Source organism: Hippocampus bargibanti, linkage group LG20 (genome assembly GCF_051943395.1).
Source record: "Hippocampus bargibanti isolate YZ-2025 linkage group LG20, ASM5194339v1, whole genome shotgun sequence".
Taxonomy (NCBI): domain Eukaryota; kingdom Metazoa; phylum Chordata; class Actinopteri; order Syngnathiformes; family Syngnathidae; genus Hippocampus; species Hippocampus bargibanti.
Genome location: NC_142753.1, coordinates 3,771,407 through 3,788,108, shown reverse-complemented (window position 1 = coordinate 3,788,108; position 16,702 = coordinate 3,771,407). Strand labels below are relative to the sequence as shown.

General features: G+C 41.0%; 1 protein-coding gene across 2 annotated transcripts in view; it reads right to left on the bottom strand.

The window, feature by feature from the left end:
* csmd3b (CUB and Sushi multiple domains 3b) overlaps positions 1-16,702 on the bottom strand; it is a 291,556-nt gene that overhangs the window by 188,061 nt on the left and 86,793 nt on the right. For both annotated transcript variants that reach the window (XM_089023141.1, XM_089023140.1), the window contains exon 4: positions 1,002-1,199. In XM_089023141.1, coding sequence (XP_088879267.1) covers positions 1,002-1,199 — 198 coding nt within the window. The remainder of the gene's footprint in view (positions 1-1,001; positions 1,200-16,702) is intronic.

The window sequence follows — 16,702 nt, the reverse complement described above, 5'->3', positions numbered from 1 at the left end:
ATTAGTTTTTTTTTTTTTTTTTTTTTTTTACTTGAAGAAGTTGTCGGCCAACCGGGCGGAGACGTTTTGTAAGTTGTACGCCCGACATAAAAGTTGCACGCCCCGGGCGTCCGGGCTGATGCTATTTCCGACACTGCTCTTAACTGTATTACCCAAATTGCAACGGGCAAGACTTGAATTTCACCTCTGACAGTTTTTGGGGCCCTCGTTCTCAGCGATAGTTTAACCCCTCTTAGCCTTGTTGAGGAGAGTGACAGAGACATGACTAATCCGCAGATGACGAGTGGCTTTTCCTGCCCCCCCCCCCGCCTCCGTCCTGTTCAATCGCCATGCAGAGCCACTTGGGTAGAAAACACGCTGGGATGGAATAATAATGCTCATCAATAGCGTCACGTCAATACTGACATCATACATCCATATGGAAATTAAATTATATTAATTTGAAGTCGGTTCTCCAAATGGGAATTAAAGTGTCATGGGAGGTTTTGATTGGAATGATGATTCGTAACACAATGCAAAATATGCATTTGTGGTACAGATGTTATTTATGTACATATAAATGGACAAAAGGCAAATGCTGTCAACTCGTGGCAGGAAAAAACATTGCCAGAGGTCTGACCGGCGCTTTATTGGCACCTAAAATAAATAATAATAATAATAATAATAATAATAATAATACATACATGCATACATACATACATACATACAAACATACATACATACATACATACATACATACATACATACATACATACATACATACATACATACAGACAGACAGACAGACATTTCCAAGCGCCTATCAAAACTCTCACATACACTTTACAGTTACGGGATTTTTTTTGTGCGGGTGGACCAATTCGGGAATGGCGCTTCACGTCACACTTTTTAATTCCCAAATAAATTCGGAAATGGCAGCGAATGAGTTAATGGCCACATCGAGCATGCATGTGAAAGTCCCCCCTCAAACTCCCCCAATCGATCCAATCAATGAAGCTTACCTCGACAGACGGGAGCGGGGAAGTCCCACACGGCCGTGTTGCCTGCATTGAGCACGCAGGTGAGTGTGGCGTGGCCGTCCAGGACGTAGCCGGACACGCAGCTGTAACGCACGCTGTCCCCTACGGCCAAGCGCCCGCCGCCACTGAGCACCGCTTTGGGCGGGACGCCGGGGTTCCCACAGGATGTACTGTGGAGTTCTGCGGATACACACAAAAGAAAATAGGGAGTCAATTTAAAGGACAACCGACACCGCCATACAAGTTCCGTCCATAATTTGTAAAGTGACTTCAAATGACTTCTACTGAGCACATTTTACAAAGATTCCACCGCATATAGCTATATTTTACGTTTTAAGACTTGCGCTGAAGATTCATGAAGTCTTGTTTTCGCATTGATGTCGATGCCGGAACTGACATCACGTTGGTTATGCCCGTGACCGAGAAAGCGACACACAATTCATTTTGGGCACTTTTTTTTTCGGCTGAAAACACCATGTTGATCGCGAAATTAGAAGGAAAACTACATAAATAATGTAATGGTGAATCGTTGTGTGTCACAGCCAATTGCGGTAACACGCATAAAGAAGGTGTAAGTTTACACAAATTACCAACGGACAAATCAGCCCATTTCCAACGGAGCTTGTGTTCAATCTAGTGCATTTTATGGGTGCTACATTGGAGCCCAGACGGCTCGAATTGATATGGAAGGACTTCTTTAATCAATTGCTAACATTTATGCTTTCCTCTTCAGAACCATTTGAATCATATTCATAACTGGATGAGTAAAAAGAAAGCATCTTCTCCGAATCTGAACTCTCTGAAGCCATTGTTTTGATTCTGGAGCAAGGCAGTTTGTGAAAGAGTATCCTGGCGTGACGTCGCGAACAAGGGGGCGAGACTTTCTGAATCTACCCAGTTCCAAGCTCATATTGTGGCAGTTTAGGGACACTTTAAGTCATTTTTATTGGTATTTTGCATTTTACTAAAAATATCAGCCTTCGTGTTTGGGGTATTTTGGATTCTATAAAATGTTTTTCTAATGTCAGAACCAAAAAAATGGTGTCGATTGTCCTTTAACACAGTTACAGCGGTACATTTATGCTAATCGACAAGTATAATGTATCGCATCAGAGCGCATATGCATTTCAATTAGCAAGCGATTGATGACTGGAATGGAACTTGGAGAAGCCCAAACCCGGTCTATGATTCAACGGCCGGTTTGGAACACATATTTGGGCCAAAGCTAACCAGCTAACGAAAGTAATAATAATAATAATAATAATAATAATAATAATACAGTAAAGTCTCGTTATATCGATATTCTCGGGAGTTAGAAAAAATGTCGATATAACCGTACTGTCGATATATCCGTCCTGCGCCGAACTGCATTAAAAAAAGCCGCCAAAAGAGGGCATCCAAACGCCATAAAAGAAACGGAGCTGGCCATGACCTCGCCATTTTGTGCCTCTTTTTTTGGGGGAGGGTGAGAGATGTTCCCCCAATGTTGCCTCAAAATGGCACATATAATTCTTTAATCGATTGCAAACATGTATGCTTTCCTCTTCAGAACTACAGTGTATTTGAATCATATTCATAACTGGATGTGAAACAAGAAAGCATATTATCCAAATCTGAAGCCATCGTTTGGATTCACAAGCAATGCAAGACGTCTTGGCGTGAAGTCATTTTTATTGATGTTTTGCATTTGAATAAAAAGTGACATCGGTTGTCCTTTAATACACAGTATGGAATGTATGGTAATTTTCAAAATCATCACGCTTCAGCAGACAAAACAAGAAACATTGTTGCAAAAAACGATTGCATTCATATACAGTACAGTGGGCATGTACACAACACAACAGGGAAACTGCAACGCTTACATCTTACTGTATTATGTATGCAGTTTAAAAAAGTCATCAGTCTTCTTCTGCTTCGTATTTTTACCTTTTAACACAAACACTTCAATCTCGTCTGCTACACACGAGCTAGCGTCTGAAAAAGAAAATGGCTCTGCTACACGGTAGCTGGTCACGTAACCAACTCATGTGACCAAGTCACGTGACCAAGTCGACCAATGGGGCGACCGTTGGCGTGTATCGATATTAACATAGCAAAATGGCCGGCGGGAGATGAAAAAGAGCACCGTAGTAACCGGATTATCGTAAAAACCAGGAACTAAACGTACTAAACGGAACTAATTATACATAAAAAGACTAGAAATGTGCACATGAAATGAAAATACTGTTGTAATAAGCAGTATTATCAATATAAACGATATCGATATAACGAGACTTTACTGTAATAATACATTACATTTTAAGTGCTTTTCAAAGCTCTCAAGGACACTTTACAGTCACAGACAAGCATAGGTACTATAATAAATAAAATGCAATTATAAATAGAAACAAGAGAGAGAGCTAAACAGAAAATGCAATTTTAAATAGGTGGGTTTGATATTGGTGGCTAATGTTTGCAATTTGAGCCGTTCTAAATCGTGTGCAACCGAACGGTAAGCAGCAATTTATCTTTGACTATTCTGACGAGCACGTCCGTCGTTTGAGGCCCTGCAGGGAGTGAGGCTTTCACACTCTGCCAAAAAAAAAAGGCGACAAGGCCAGTGAAGACGAGCAGATGTTTGCCTCCGTCACTGCCAGCGCAGACCACCGCGTCCCATGAGAGCATTTGTGCGCTCAGCGGGCATGGCGGCCAGTTTGCCGGAAAAAAAAACAAAGTCTTCTTGAAGTTTTGAAATTCACGACGACGAGGAAAAGCGCAGTCGCTGGGATGGAACCGACTGGTCTTGCCAACACCTTGACAAGTTTTTTGCAGCTCTGTCAAGGTGCGGGATTTTTGAAAGCAAATGGTCTCCCGGGCGCGAGTTAAATATGTTAGATGTCATCGAGACGGGAAAAGGGAAGCCCAAAACAGTTGAAAAGTCAATGTTGCTCAGCGTGGGTTGAACTTTCAAGTTTTTGATGATGACTAATCAAGCTAGTCTTATTTTTATGGACTTTAAGTCTGTCCTAGTAGGCTCTCAGTCGTACAGGAGTGGTCTATCGAGGAAAAGGTTCCTTCAGCCGTCATCTGTACTTCGTTGAAGTTTTTGGACGTTGCGATCTTCATCCGAAAAGCTTCGTCAGTGAACTAAAGTTGTGCTGGTAACTCTGGCCCTGTGTATAACCCTACTGAACAATGGTGGTGGTGCCAGACCTCTCTTCTGATAGTTCTAAGGTTGGGGGAGTAGTAGACTACTCCCTGAAGCCAATCTGATGACCTCTTTTGTACTGTCTGATGACATCTAAAGTCTATCCCTGGGTCAGTTTGACTCATCAGCTCTGGTATCATCTCATTAGCATGAATAAGCCTATGTGCTTACAACAGACCTTAGAGGTCTGTTGTAAGCACGGTCTAAATTAAACCTTACACCACCATGGTGGTTTAGTGAAGGGTTTTTGCCGTTTTATAGCAACACTTTTAGCTGCATATCCATGTCCGAAAAGTGAGGTAAAAATGAAATTTGACTGACGGATTGATCAATTTCGCAGAATGCATCCAAATCGGATGTAAATGGTCAGTGGGCGTTCAAAGTTATTGACAAAGTCCGAAATCAAGATGCATTTACTGGTACATATGGTGCTGTGTGTCCACTGGAGAGTGTGCTAGGGGGGCATTGGTGGAGGGGAGATGGGGCAGATGGAAACGCTCCGAGCCATAAAGCAGGAGACTGATGGGGAAAAAGGAGGACAAGTTCTGCTCTTACAATTTTCAGTGTGATTGATACAACGATGAAAGCGTGCGGATAGATAGGATTTAGGGAGGGTGAGCGGCGGGGAGCCGCGGAGAAATGATTGAGGGGGTGACCGGGATGGAAACAGATGGCTTGTGTTGAGGAAAGAAAAGAAAGATGCCTGCTGACCTCTGAAGCTCTTTGGCGGGCAAGCTGCTAAATCGTTAAGTGTACAAATTGAACTTAGCATCGGAGCGCTAAAAATGGACTGTGTCGCCTTTAATGCAAATGTGGGAGGGGCACGGTAGCAGACGTTAGCTTGCCGTGTGCAATTTTAGTATTATTATTATTCCCTTCACGATCAAACAGATGCTTAAAGGACAACCGCCACCTCTGGACAAGTTGCGTCCATAACTTCTAAAATCACTTCAAATGACTTCTACGGAGCGCATTGGACAAAGATTCCACCGCATATAGCGAATTTTTACCTTTTAAGACTCGCGCTGAATATTCAGAAAGTCTTGATTTCGAGTTGATGATGCCCTACGTGACGTCACGGAGGGACTGCCCGTGACTGAGAAAGCGACACATAATGCATTTTGGGTTTTTTTTTTCACCTGAAAACACAGTGTTTATGGCGAAATTAGAAGGAAAACTACACAAATAACGCGTTGGTGAATCGCTGTGTGTCGCAGCCAATTGCGGTAACATGCAAGGTGTAAATTGACATAAATTCACACCGGACAAATCAGCCCATTTCCAATGGAGCTTGTGCTCAATCTTGTGCATTTTCTGGGCGCTACATTGGAGTCCAGACTGCTCGAATTGATATGGAAGGACTTCTTTAATCGATTGCAAACATGTATGCTTTCCTCTTCAGAACTATTTGAATCATATTCATAACTGTATGAGTAACAAGAAAGCATCTTCTCAGAATCAGATTCTGGAGCAAGGCAGTTTGTGAAGGAGTATCCTGGCGTGATGTCACGAACAAGCGGGCGGGACTTTCTGAATCTCCCCAGTTCCAAGCTCATTTTGTGGGACACTAAGTCATTTTTATTGGTGTCTTGCATTTGACTAAAAATATCAGCCTACGTGTTTTGTGTATTTTAGATGCTATAAAACGTTTTTCTGATGTCAGTTAGGAAACCAAAAAAATGGTGTCGTTGTCCTTTAAATACATGCCGCAAAGTTGTTGTTGTACAAGCACCCCCAATGAGGAGCCGGTAGGCAGCGCCGATTGATCGCCACCGCGTAAATTAACAATTTTTACATTGCTCATTTATTTCTGAGATGCTTCACTACGGTTGCTCATCGCTCGCCTCCCGCTTTTGCAAAAAAAAAAAAACTACCGATATGAACGGCATCCATTACTAGGCTAATGAGGGCCGCCACGCTTAAAAAGTTTTTTTTGGGGGGAAAGGAGAAAAAACGAGCACATAATTGACTTAATGGCGGGATAAATTTCCATCCAAACGGGTTTCAGCTCGAGAGAAACCAGGAAAAATAACAGAAAAAAAACAAAGGATATTACCTCATTCACTGCCAGACGATGTGCAAAAATATGTCCACTCCAGTGCAAGGGTTTTTGTCATTTTCAATCAAATTCCAGGACTCACAGAATATTTAATTTTAGGACTACATAAACATTCAATGCAGCGGAAAAAAACTTAGACTCTCTTTTTTAGCTATTTTTTTTCCAATGTAAAGTTTATTATGATTTCGCAGGTCCATAAAGTCAATGAAAAGAAAAAAAAAGCATACAGCTCACTTCTACATCCTTTAATACTCTGGGAGTAGTTCCATCTTAAAATAACCAAAACTAGGTGAGTCATCCAAAACATGTAAGGACTAGCAATGTACTCAATAATACAACTGTGTAACCAATAATACAATAAAATGTAGACTCTCTTTTTTTCATCAAAAATAGTTAATTCCTAAATTATATGGGTCTGGAGTTATCTGAGCTTGAAATGAGGGCAGCTGTCCAAAATATAATACAATACTATAGCGCTTTAACAACAGCTGAAGCTGGAACAAAGCGCTAACATGGAAAAAAAGGGGAAATGCTGTCCCCTTGTGGAAGGGAAAAACATCGCCAAAGGTCTGCCCTGCACTTTATCGGCACCCAAACAAGAAAAAAGCAAAACCCAAACAAATTCAGAAATGGCGCTCGACGTCATATTTTCAATGCGCGAATACATTTGTGAATGGCAGTGAATGAGTTAATAGCAAGAGCACTATTCTTAGTTTGTCTTCCACTATTCATTGACATGTATTTATTTATTTTTTAACGCTTCACTGTAATTGATTATCTAGGGAGAAATAAAAGCCCAGGTAAACGCTTGCCTGTGCCTGTGCGCTGAGGATTGGAGGGGTGGTGATGGTGAGACAACTGCATCTCACTCCGTAACGACGTGCGTGTGACAAATGTGCATCAGTCTGCAGATGGGCCATAAAAGCAGCAGCTTGTAATGAAGCGACTGAGACCACATGATGGTTGTGGCGGACCAGAGGTGCGCGCGGGGGTTGAGGTAGCACCAGGCGGCCATAGAAAGACGGAGCGAGTAATTAGGGAGGAGGAAAAGGTGAGGATTAATAATTGAGGCCGTGCTGCGGTGCACCCATCTCGAAAGTCTGGCAGGGCCGCCGGCGACTGGATAAAGTGTTGTGGCGGAACTTTGAAATGTCCGTAAAGAGATGGAGATGACTTGACTTTCATTCTACAAAGCAGTAAGCCGCCTTGATATCAAGAGATTTTCAAGCGATTGATAGAGCGCCATTCCCAAATTTGTTCGGGTTTTGGTTTTTCTTGTTTGGGTGGCGATAAAGCGCCGGTCAGACCTCTGGCAATGTTTTCCCTTCCACAAGGGGGCATAATTGCTTTTTTACCATGTTAGTGCTTTGTTCGAGCTTCAGCTGTTGTTAAAGCGTTATATGTATGTATTATATTGTATTTTGTACAGTCAACTCCATTTCAAGCTCAGATAACACAAGACCCATATAACTTAGGAATTAAATAGTGTATGTTTTTTCTGATGAAAGAAGACATTGTATTTTGGACAGTCGCCCTCATTTCGACCTCATATAACTCCAGATCCATATAATTTAGGAATTACCTCTTTTTTTCTGATGAAAGAAGAGAGTCTAAGGTTTCTAACGGTGTACTGAATGAATGTTTATGTAGTCCTAATACTCAATATTCTGTGGGCCCTGGAATTTGCGTGACTGTGACAAAAACCCTGGCACTGGAGTGGACACATTTTTGCACAGTGTCTGCCAGTGAATGAGTGATATCCCGCTATCTCGCTAGCTATCTGGCTAGCTGTCTCGCTAGCTACCTGGCTATCTATATAGATAGCTATCTGGCTAACTACCTGGCTGGATATTTGATTGGCTATCTATTAGCTATATAGCTAGACAGCTATCTATTAGCTATCTATTAGCTAGCTTTCTATCTATTTTGCTTCCAGGTTGAGTGAACACTGGCACATGTGGCTGCCGCTGCTCACACACAGAGAAAACTGATACTATGACTGTAAAGTGACCTTCAGAGGTTTAAAAGGCGCCTAGAAATGAAATGTATTATTATTATTATCTAAAGTGTTTTTATGATGAACTGAATGTTTAAGTAGTCTTAAAACTCAATATTCATTGCATCCTGCAATTTGAGTAAAAATGACAAAAACCCTGGCACTGTAGTGGACACTCTTTTGCACATCGTCTGGCAGTGAATGAGTGAACAGGTTTTAGTGAAATGGATGACGTCAAGAAAATATTTGTTTCCCCCATCTCTGCCAGCGCCATCTTTGGTTAAAGAGAAGTCAAGGTTGTTTTTTGTGACTTTTTTTCTACCATGGCGTCTCGATGAATGCTCATCCTCAAAAAAAAAATCCTCAAAGAACTCAATTCTATTCCCATTTCCAACATATATTTTCCACTGCAGAGTCCTGCCCCTCCCGAGACGATTCGCTGCCTTCTCATCCCACCATGGATGCAAGTTCAAAATAGCCCTCACTTTGAAATCTCCCCCTTCACCCTCTCCAGTTCTTACCAGAACGGCTCCGTCACTTGAGGTGTACGAATCCTTTCCAGCACGGGTAATATTGAGAGCTTTTTCCTCTCGACTTCACCGTACGGAATTGTGAGGGAGAGTAGTCGCTAAGAGGAAAAGTCAATTCCTTGAAGCTCAGTCTCTAGATTTTTAGTGATTTGCCATATTACTTTTAGATATTAGGCACACACACACACACACATAAAAGTACACTATTATCCACTGTCAAAAGCAACAAATATAATTTCAGTAGCAACCATGTGGATGACAGTGAAAAGGTCTTTAGGTTTTTCTGCATGCTTTGAATAGAGCACCTTTCCAAAATAAATATTTGTATTATTACAAAAAAATACTTTTAAGTGCTGTTTGTGACTGACGAAAAGTGGCTTGAAATGACTGACTAAAATTCAGCGACCATTTTGGGGATGTATTATGAGATCCTAAAATGATTTCAAAAGTTTAATCACACCCTCAAGATCCATATATTTAACCCTCATATTATATTACGTGTAAATTGGCTGCCTTTACAGCAAGTCCTGTATTTTTTTTTGTACTTCTTCCTTTCCTTACCTCTTACGACTTTTACGACGATCCTCTTAAGACTTTGCTCCGGTGAAATGTAAATTTCTCCACTGCTGTATATATATATACAGTATATACACAGTATATATATATATATATATATATATATATATATATATATATTGTCATGATCTGGCGCTGTCGGCCCCGCCTGCAGCCTCGCAGGTGCTGGTCGTTTTAATCACTGACACTTAAAAGGACACCCGGCACGACCATCCGGTGTCGGTTCATTGTTTGCTGCATGTTTGTTGCATGCTTTGTCTGCAATTGCATGCATTGTATGCTGTGCATGTGTTTGTTTAACCTTGGCGGACTTTTACACTTGGTTTTCTTTTGATACTTTTTTCTGTTCAGATAATTTTGATGTTTTACATTTTGTTCCTGCTTATCTTTATTTTAATACAATTTGTCAAACAACCTCCTGCTCCCTCCTGCCTGCTTTATGGGATCCGCACCCGCCATCACCACCTTGCAAAATGTGATATATATATATATATATATATATAGGATTGGATCACAGCAGCAAAGTTATGAAAGGAATGAAAGTAGAAAAACAAAATACAGAAGCTGCTGGAAAGGCAGCCACTCTCGCGGCGCCATGTAGATAGATATAGATATATATAGCCGGATATCAATAATATTGAGGAAATGAGGGCTTTCCGTAAGCGACAATAAAAAAGCATCTTTCCCGCCTTCACCTTGGCACAAATTCAAATGAGCCGTGCGCGTCTTTGAATATCAGGCTCTGGTATTCATAAAAAGACGCAAATGCTAATTGGCCCGATCAATAACGGGTCGTTAAGCCTCAGAGGGGGGTGAAGCTGGCGACCAATCGGAAATCGTTATGTGTACGCGACGCATTCACACGCACGCACTTTGTATCCAGGGCCATCTGGAAAGATGCCGTCACCTCACATTGAGAGGGCAGAAGCGCGCGGGGTTAGCAAAGGCAGATCGAAAGTTACAGTATGTCCCCAAAAAAAACGGAATCAATATCCATTAAAGGACCGAACACCGCGGAGAATCAGACAGGCTGAGAGAAAGAGATTTCCAAAAGAAGATCAGATGCCACATGTGACATTGAACACGGCTGAGTAAATGAATGCGGCCTTCGAGAAGCTGATCAATAACACATGACACTTCTCCGCTCGCTGCACACACGCGTGAGCTCTTTTTGCTTTTGTATTCCGACGTCTTTCTCGCTTTGGTGTTAGGGCTCCATCAGCCGTTGTCACTACGATGTTCAGCACCGCGGAGATGACGTGCTGCGACTCAACCTTGGCCCAAGTAAGCCTCTGATCGCTGTATCACAATTCACTGAGGAAACGTGACAATCACCACCCATAGTGACTCCTGTCTTTATTTTAATGCTTACCAATGTGTAACAGTCATTTTCAACTCTGTAACCTTCGGCTTTTGCTTGGCTAACACTTTTCTAGCCCTGTCATTCTAAGTGCTTCACCTTCATTTATCGACGGATGACGCAACATCAGAAGCAAATGGGGGAGACACTTCAACACATGTGTCAAAGTCAAGGCCCGCGAGCCAAATTTGGACCGCCACATAATTTTTTTCGGCCCGCGAAAGCAAATCAAACTTGTTAAATTCCATGATGATTGCTAAAATCTGAGCCAAAATTTCATATTTTTGGATGTCAACCACAATAAAAGTCATTATTCTTGACTTCAGATTTGAAAACGAGTTATTCATTAATTTGCTGTGTGCTCTATATGTAATATTTGAAGGGATTTAAACATTCTAATGGGTTCCCCAAATTCATAACGGCCCTCGAGAGGAAACCATAACTACAATGTGGCCCGCGGCAAAAAATGACTTTGACACCCCTGCACTTCAACATGGCCGCATTGGCCGGGGATTGAGCCCAGAACCTCTTACTCATTTCTGGATGTGCTATTTGAAAAAAAAATCATGCCTGTGCATTTCATAACATTGACATAATAGCTACAGCTACAAATGGTGGGGGTGACGCACTATCATGTATTTATTTATTTTCCTCTCTTCACTTCTTTTTATTTATCTTGTGATGCAGCTAACTATTTGGCTATCTGGTTGGCTGGCTATCTATCTCTCTAGCTCTGTATTGGCTGTATGGCTGTCTAGCAGGCTAGCTATCTATCTAGCTATTTATTTGCGATCTATTTGCTATGTCTTGGCTATCTGGCTGTCTGGCTATCTACCTGGCTAGCTATCTAGCTGGCTATTTTTTAGCTATCTATTAGCTGTCTATTAGTTAGCTAGCTCGCTTTCTATCTTTTTGAGCTACTGCCGGGTTGAGTGAACGCTGGCGCGTGTGGCTGCCGCTGCTCACCCACAGAAAAACTGATCCTGTGACTGTAAAGTGACCTTGAGAGTTTTGAAAGGCGCTTATAAATGAAATGTATTATTATTATTATTATTATTATTATTATTATTATTATTATTATTATTATTATTACTATTATTATCATTATTATTATTATGGGAGATTGCTCCCCCCAAATTCCTGCCAACTTGGAATGTGTCGCTCTGCTTGATGTAAATCCAGTAATGAACATTGATGCCCCTCAGGAGTGGCTGGGCGAAGGGAGTCGGGGGGGTTGAAGGCCCCCCTCTCTCCTTCAGCAGTCACTTCAAACGGATCTTTGACTTGTCCTCAAAGAAAGTGACAGCGTGTGTACTGACAGCGGGGCGCAGGCCTATGCAAGGTTAATGCTGCTAAGTGATCTCTGAATCACTAAGCGGTACGCCATGTACACATTAGTGCCTGTAGAGACATGCCCAGCGTGAGGCATTTCGCACAACTGTTTTGACTCCGGTGAAGACTTTCTTTAAAGTTCAAGTCTTGGTTGGTAATGGTCGATCAACCTTTACATATAAATAAGTGATACAGGAGTATTTTATGAGGGTGCTTATGATTATTGTGACGCAGTGGTGGGCCGTGAATGGCAACCCTATGCCTTCAGTAGTGCTATGTCTGAAATAATGTTAGGAAATAACTTGTGACTTGAAAAAAACTTCAGAAATACTGTCATTGAACGGTTTGAATTTTACTATGAATGTGTGGATTCATGATAACCTCATAAAATTGTAGTATTATTTGCTAGTTTTGCAAGCTTTGGAGCTGTCCAACCTTTCTTAATGATGTTCATCTATTCTTGAGAGGTCTGTCTTGAAAATGGCTTTAACAGTATATCTTCAGCCATTGTGGGTTGGCAAAACCATAATTAAATTGACACAACATTATATTTGCTAATGCGGGCTCACTACAGATAGTGTGCTAGCTGTGACCAGTATGCTCTGATCACTAGCGGCTTTTGACGAGCCAATCATGTGACTAGCCAATCATAGTTTTCAGCACCTTTCAGGAGGCCTTTGGTTGCGAACTCGAACTCTGATCGTTTAAAGCAACAGTTTCATTGACATTGATTTTTATGCTCTAGGCCCTGCAGAACTGATTGTGAAAGCGTCCAGGTAGATTTCTGAGCCTGGTAACAAATGAAATGCTGAAATGTGATTGGTTAAATGCTTAAATACAAAAACACACCTGGAAGCAGCACAATAGGGGTAAAGTCATGAAAGGAAGCTGAAAGACAATTTGGAATTATTTAATAAGATTAAATAATTAAGTGATTACGATATATTTAGGCCACCAGAGAAGGCCTTGCAGGCCCTGAAGGCCCACCACTGTTGTGACGATAAAGTTGCGTTAGTCGGAAGACCTCACACAGTTTTCCACTCCTTGATTTCACCCCCATCACCCTTCTATTTTTCAGTAATGGCAGCGATTTGTGGAAATATGCTAGATGTGGCGCTTGGACAATCAGTGCACACGTCGCTAGCTTTCAGAATGTGCATCCCAATCCGCGTGGACTAGCTAATAGGCATGCTTACTGCAGTGTAACTTATCGAATCTCCCGTCACGGCAACCTTCCCAGAGAGACGAGTGACAAATATGGGCTCACATGCGAGCGCATGCTTCGGCAAAATTTATAAACATGGCAGTCATAGGTCAAAATGACAAGCATACTGTATATTTGTGTGATTTTATGAGCATAGTATGAATGGGTAGATTTATTTTCTCCCCTCACAGTTGTGAAAGAGGTCAGCGGGTGAAAAGAGTGACTGAGAAATGTCAACGTTGTGGCATTTAAGCGGGATCATAAAAATAAATGTGAAACAAAACATCAATATAACCGCACTATCGATATATCCAATCCCGCGGCATGTAAATTTTCTCCTTGCGTTCATAGAAATAGTATCGTAATAAGCAGTACTATCGATATAACCGATATCGATATAACGAGACTTTACTGTATGAGCAAAATCTATGTGTGTATATCTATTTCTCGATATCGCTATCTCTATCTATATCTATATGCATACATATCTATCTACCTAGCTACCTAGCTATCTATCTATATCCATACATATCTATCTACCTAGCTACCCACCTACCTTGTAACCTAGCTACCTAACTACCTAGTTATCTACCTACCTAGCTATCTATATCCATACATATCTATCTACCTAGCTACCTAGATAACTACCTACCTATCGACCTAGATACCTAGATAATAATAATAATAATAATAATAATAATAATAATCTTTAGCTATTGTTAAAGCCCTATATAACTCAATATAATAATAAACATAGATTTCATTTCTAAGCGCCTTTCAAAACTCTCAAGGTCACATTACAGTCACAGAATCAGTTTTTCTGCGGGTGAGCAGCGGCAGCCACATGCGCCAGCGTTCACTCAACCCTGAATAACTCAAAGAGATAGAAAGTTAGCTAGCTAGATAATAGATAACTAATAGATAGCTAGCTAGCTAGATAGATAGATAGATAGATAGATAGATAGATAGATAGATAGATAGATAGATAGATAGATAGACAGACAGACAGACAGACAGACAGACAGACAGACAGACAGACAGACAGATAGATAGATAGATAGATAGATAGATAGATAGATAGATAGATAGATAGATAGATAGATAGATAGATAGATAGATAGATAGATAGATAGATAGATAGATAGCAAATGGATAGCTAGCTAGGTAGCCAGGTAGCTAGTTAGATAGCGAATAGATAGCAAATAGATCGCTGGCTGGGTAGTCAGCTAGCTAGTTAGATAGCAAATAGATAGCAAATAGATAGATAACTACGTAGCCAGCTGGCTAGTTAGATAGCAAATACATAGCAAAGATAGTTAAATAGGTAGCCATCCTTTCAAAACTCTCATTTTTTTATGTCCCATTTTCAATTAACAAATAAATTTGTGATTTGCAATGAATGAGTTAAAATAAGAGTACAGGAATAAAATGTATCTTCCTAAAACGATAAAATAATATTACTGCTTCACCATGTTTACTTTGAACTCGAGGCTCATCCATACCCGTGTGTTGAGTTACCGCCTACATTTTTGTCTTTTTTGATGAAGTGATTGGCATGTTTTGTTTTATATTCACTCAAATGCAACACAAAGTAATTAGCATGACGGGCTTGCGTGAATGTTACCTTCGTAGCTATCCACCTATCTATCTATATCCATACATACTATCTATATCTATCTACAGTAAAGTCTCGTTATATCGATATTCAAGGGAGTCCGAAAAAATATCGATATAACCGGGACTATCGATATATCCGACTCTGTTTGCATGTAATTTTCTCCGTGCGTGCATAGAAATAGTATCGATATAACCGGGACTATCGATATATCCGATATCGATATAACGAGACTTTACTGTATATCCATACATATTTATCTAGCGAGGTACCTAGCTACCGACCTATCTATGATCCATCCATCAATATACATATAAATAAAGAACTATGTTGAAGTGAGGAGCTGTATTTCAAAAATGACAATGCTGTATTTGGACGACATCGAATATTAAAATCCAAATTAAAACATAATCTATCGGGTTAGTTGCGGGTTGCGGGTTGTGATGTGTGAGAGGCCATACTGAAACTGATAGAAAAAGAAATGGAGAAAACAAGCGCTGCCGCGGCTGTTTTTGTGCCTCCCTCTCAGCCAAAAGGCCACATCCATTACATGACTCAGTGAATGCCAGTACACACTCGAGCGGTGTCACCACAACTGAGAATGCGCCTTGATCACACGCGCAAAGAGGAGCATGATACAACACTTAAAAAAAAGTGACCGTGTGTGTTTTTAAGCCGTGGCGATATTTCCAGTTGAGTCTGGCCTTTCAACTGGCAAATCGACAGTCTGTTGGTGAGTTGGCAGACCTGATCTACCCCGCACTTATCTTCAAATAAACTTTAAACCCATCTGTGATTTAGCAGACGAAACTGTAAATAAATAAGTAAGTGCAGCCATGAATGTGCCTCCCTAACTAAATAGCTAGCTAGCTAGATAGCTAGATAGATACATAGCTAGATGGCGAGATAGATAGCGAGATAGATAGATAGCTAGATAGATAGATGGACGGATGGATGGACGGATGGATGGATAGATGGACGGACGGATGGACAGACAGACGGACAGACAGACAGACAGACAGACAGACAGACAGACAGACGGACGGACGGACAGACAGACAGACAGACAGACAGACAGACAGACAGACAGACAGACAGACAGACAGATAGATAGATAGATAGATAGATAGATAGATAGATAGATAGATAGATAGATAGATAGATAGATAGATAGATAGATAGATAGATAGATAGATAGATAGATAGATAGATAGATAGATAGATAGATAGATAGATAGATAGATAGATAGATTTGCATCATTCCTTCACGGAAAAAAAGAAGGAGGAGAACATTTCAAGATGCTCCGAAATGATCTGACATTTGATTAAAAGAGCAAACGTCCAGATAAGGTGTTCTTAAAACAAATGAATACGGACAGTAAAGGGCAGCGTGAACGGAAAGAATATTACTTTTTTTTTTTCTAACGCAGTATGCGTGCACGCGATCATCTGTGATTCCTTCTTATCAGCACCATATCAAACCGCCTCTGACATGATGCTAAATAATAAATCACTCCCCTTCTCCCTCCCTCACCTCCCCTCACTCACTCACAGAGAGCACACATCCAAATACGGTGTTGCATGCGTGTCGTTCCATAAATTAATGATGGTCTGGCGATCTTCACAGGAACAAGCGGCTTGTGTGTGGTTAGCCCACAATGGCATAAGCAAGGAATTGACTCATTTCATTCTAAGGAGAAACTCGAGGAATTTTAGCACACCAACATGGTCGCCGCACCTTGGCTTGGGTGACAGCGTTGGGCCATGACCTGAATGAGTTCCCAGACCAAAAATAAATGTAGAGCCATGAAATTTTATAGCTTT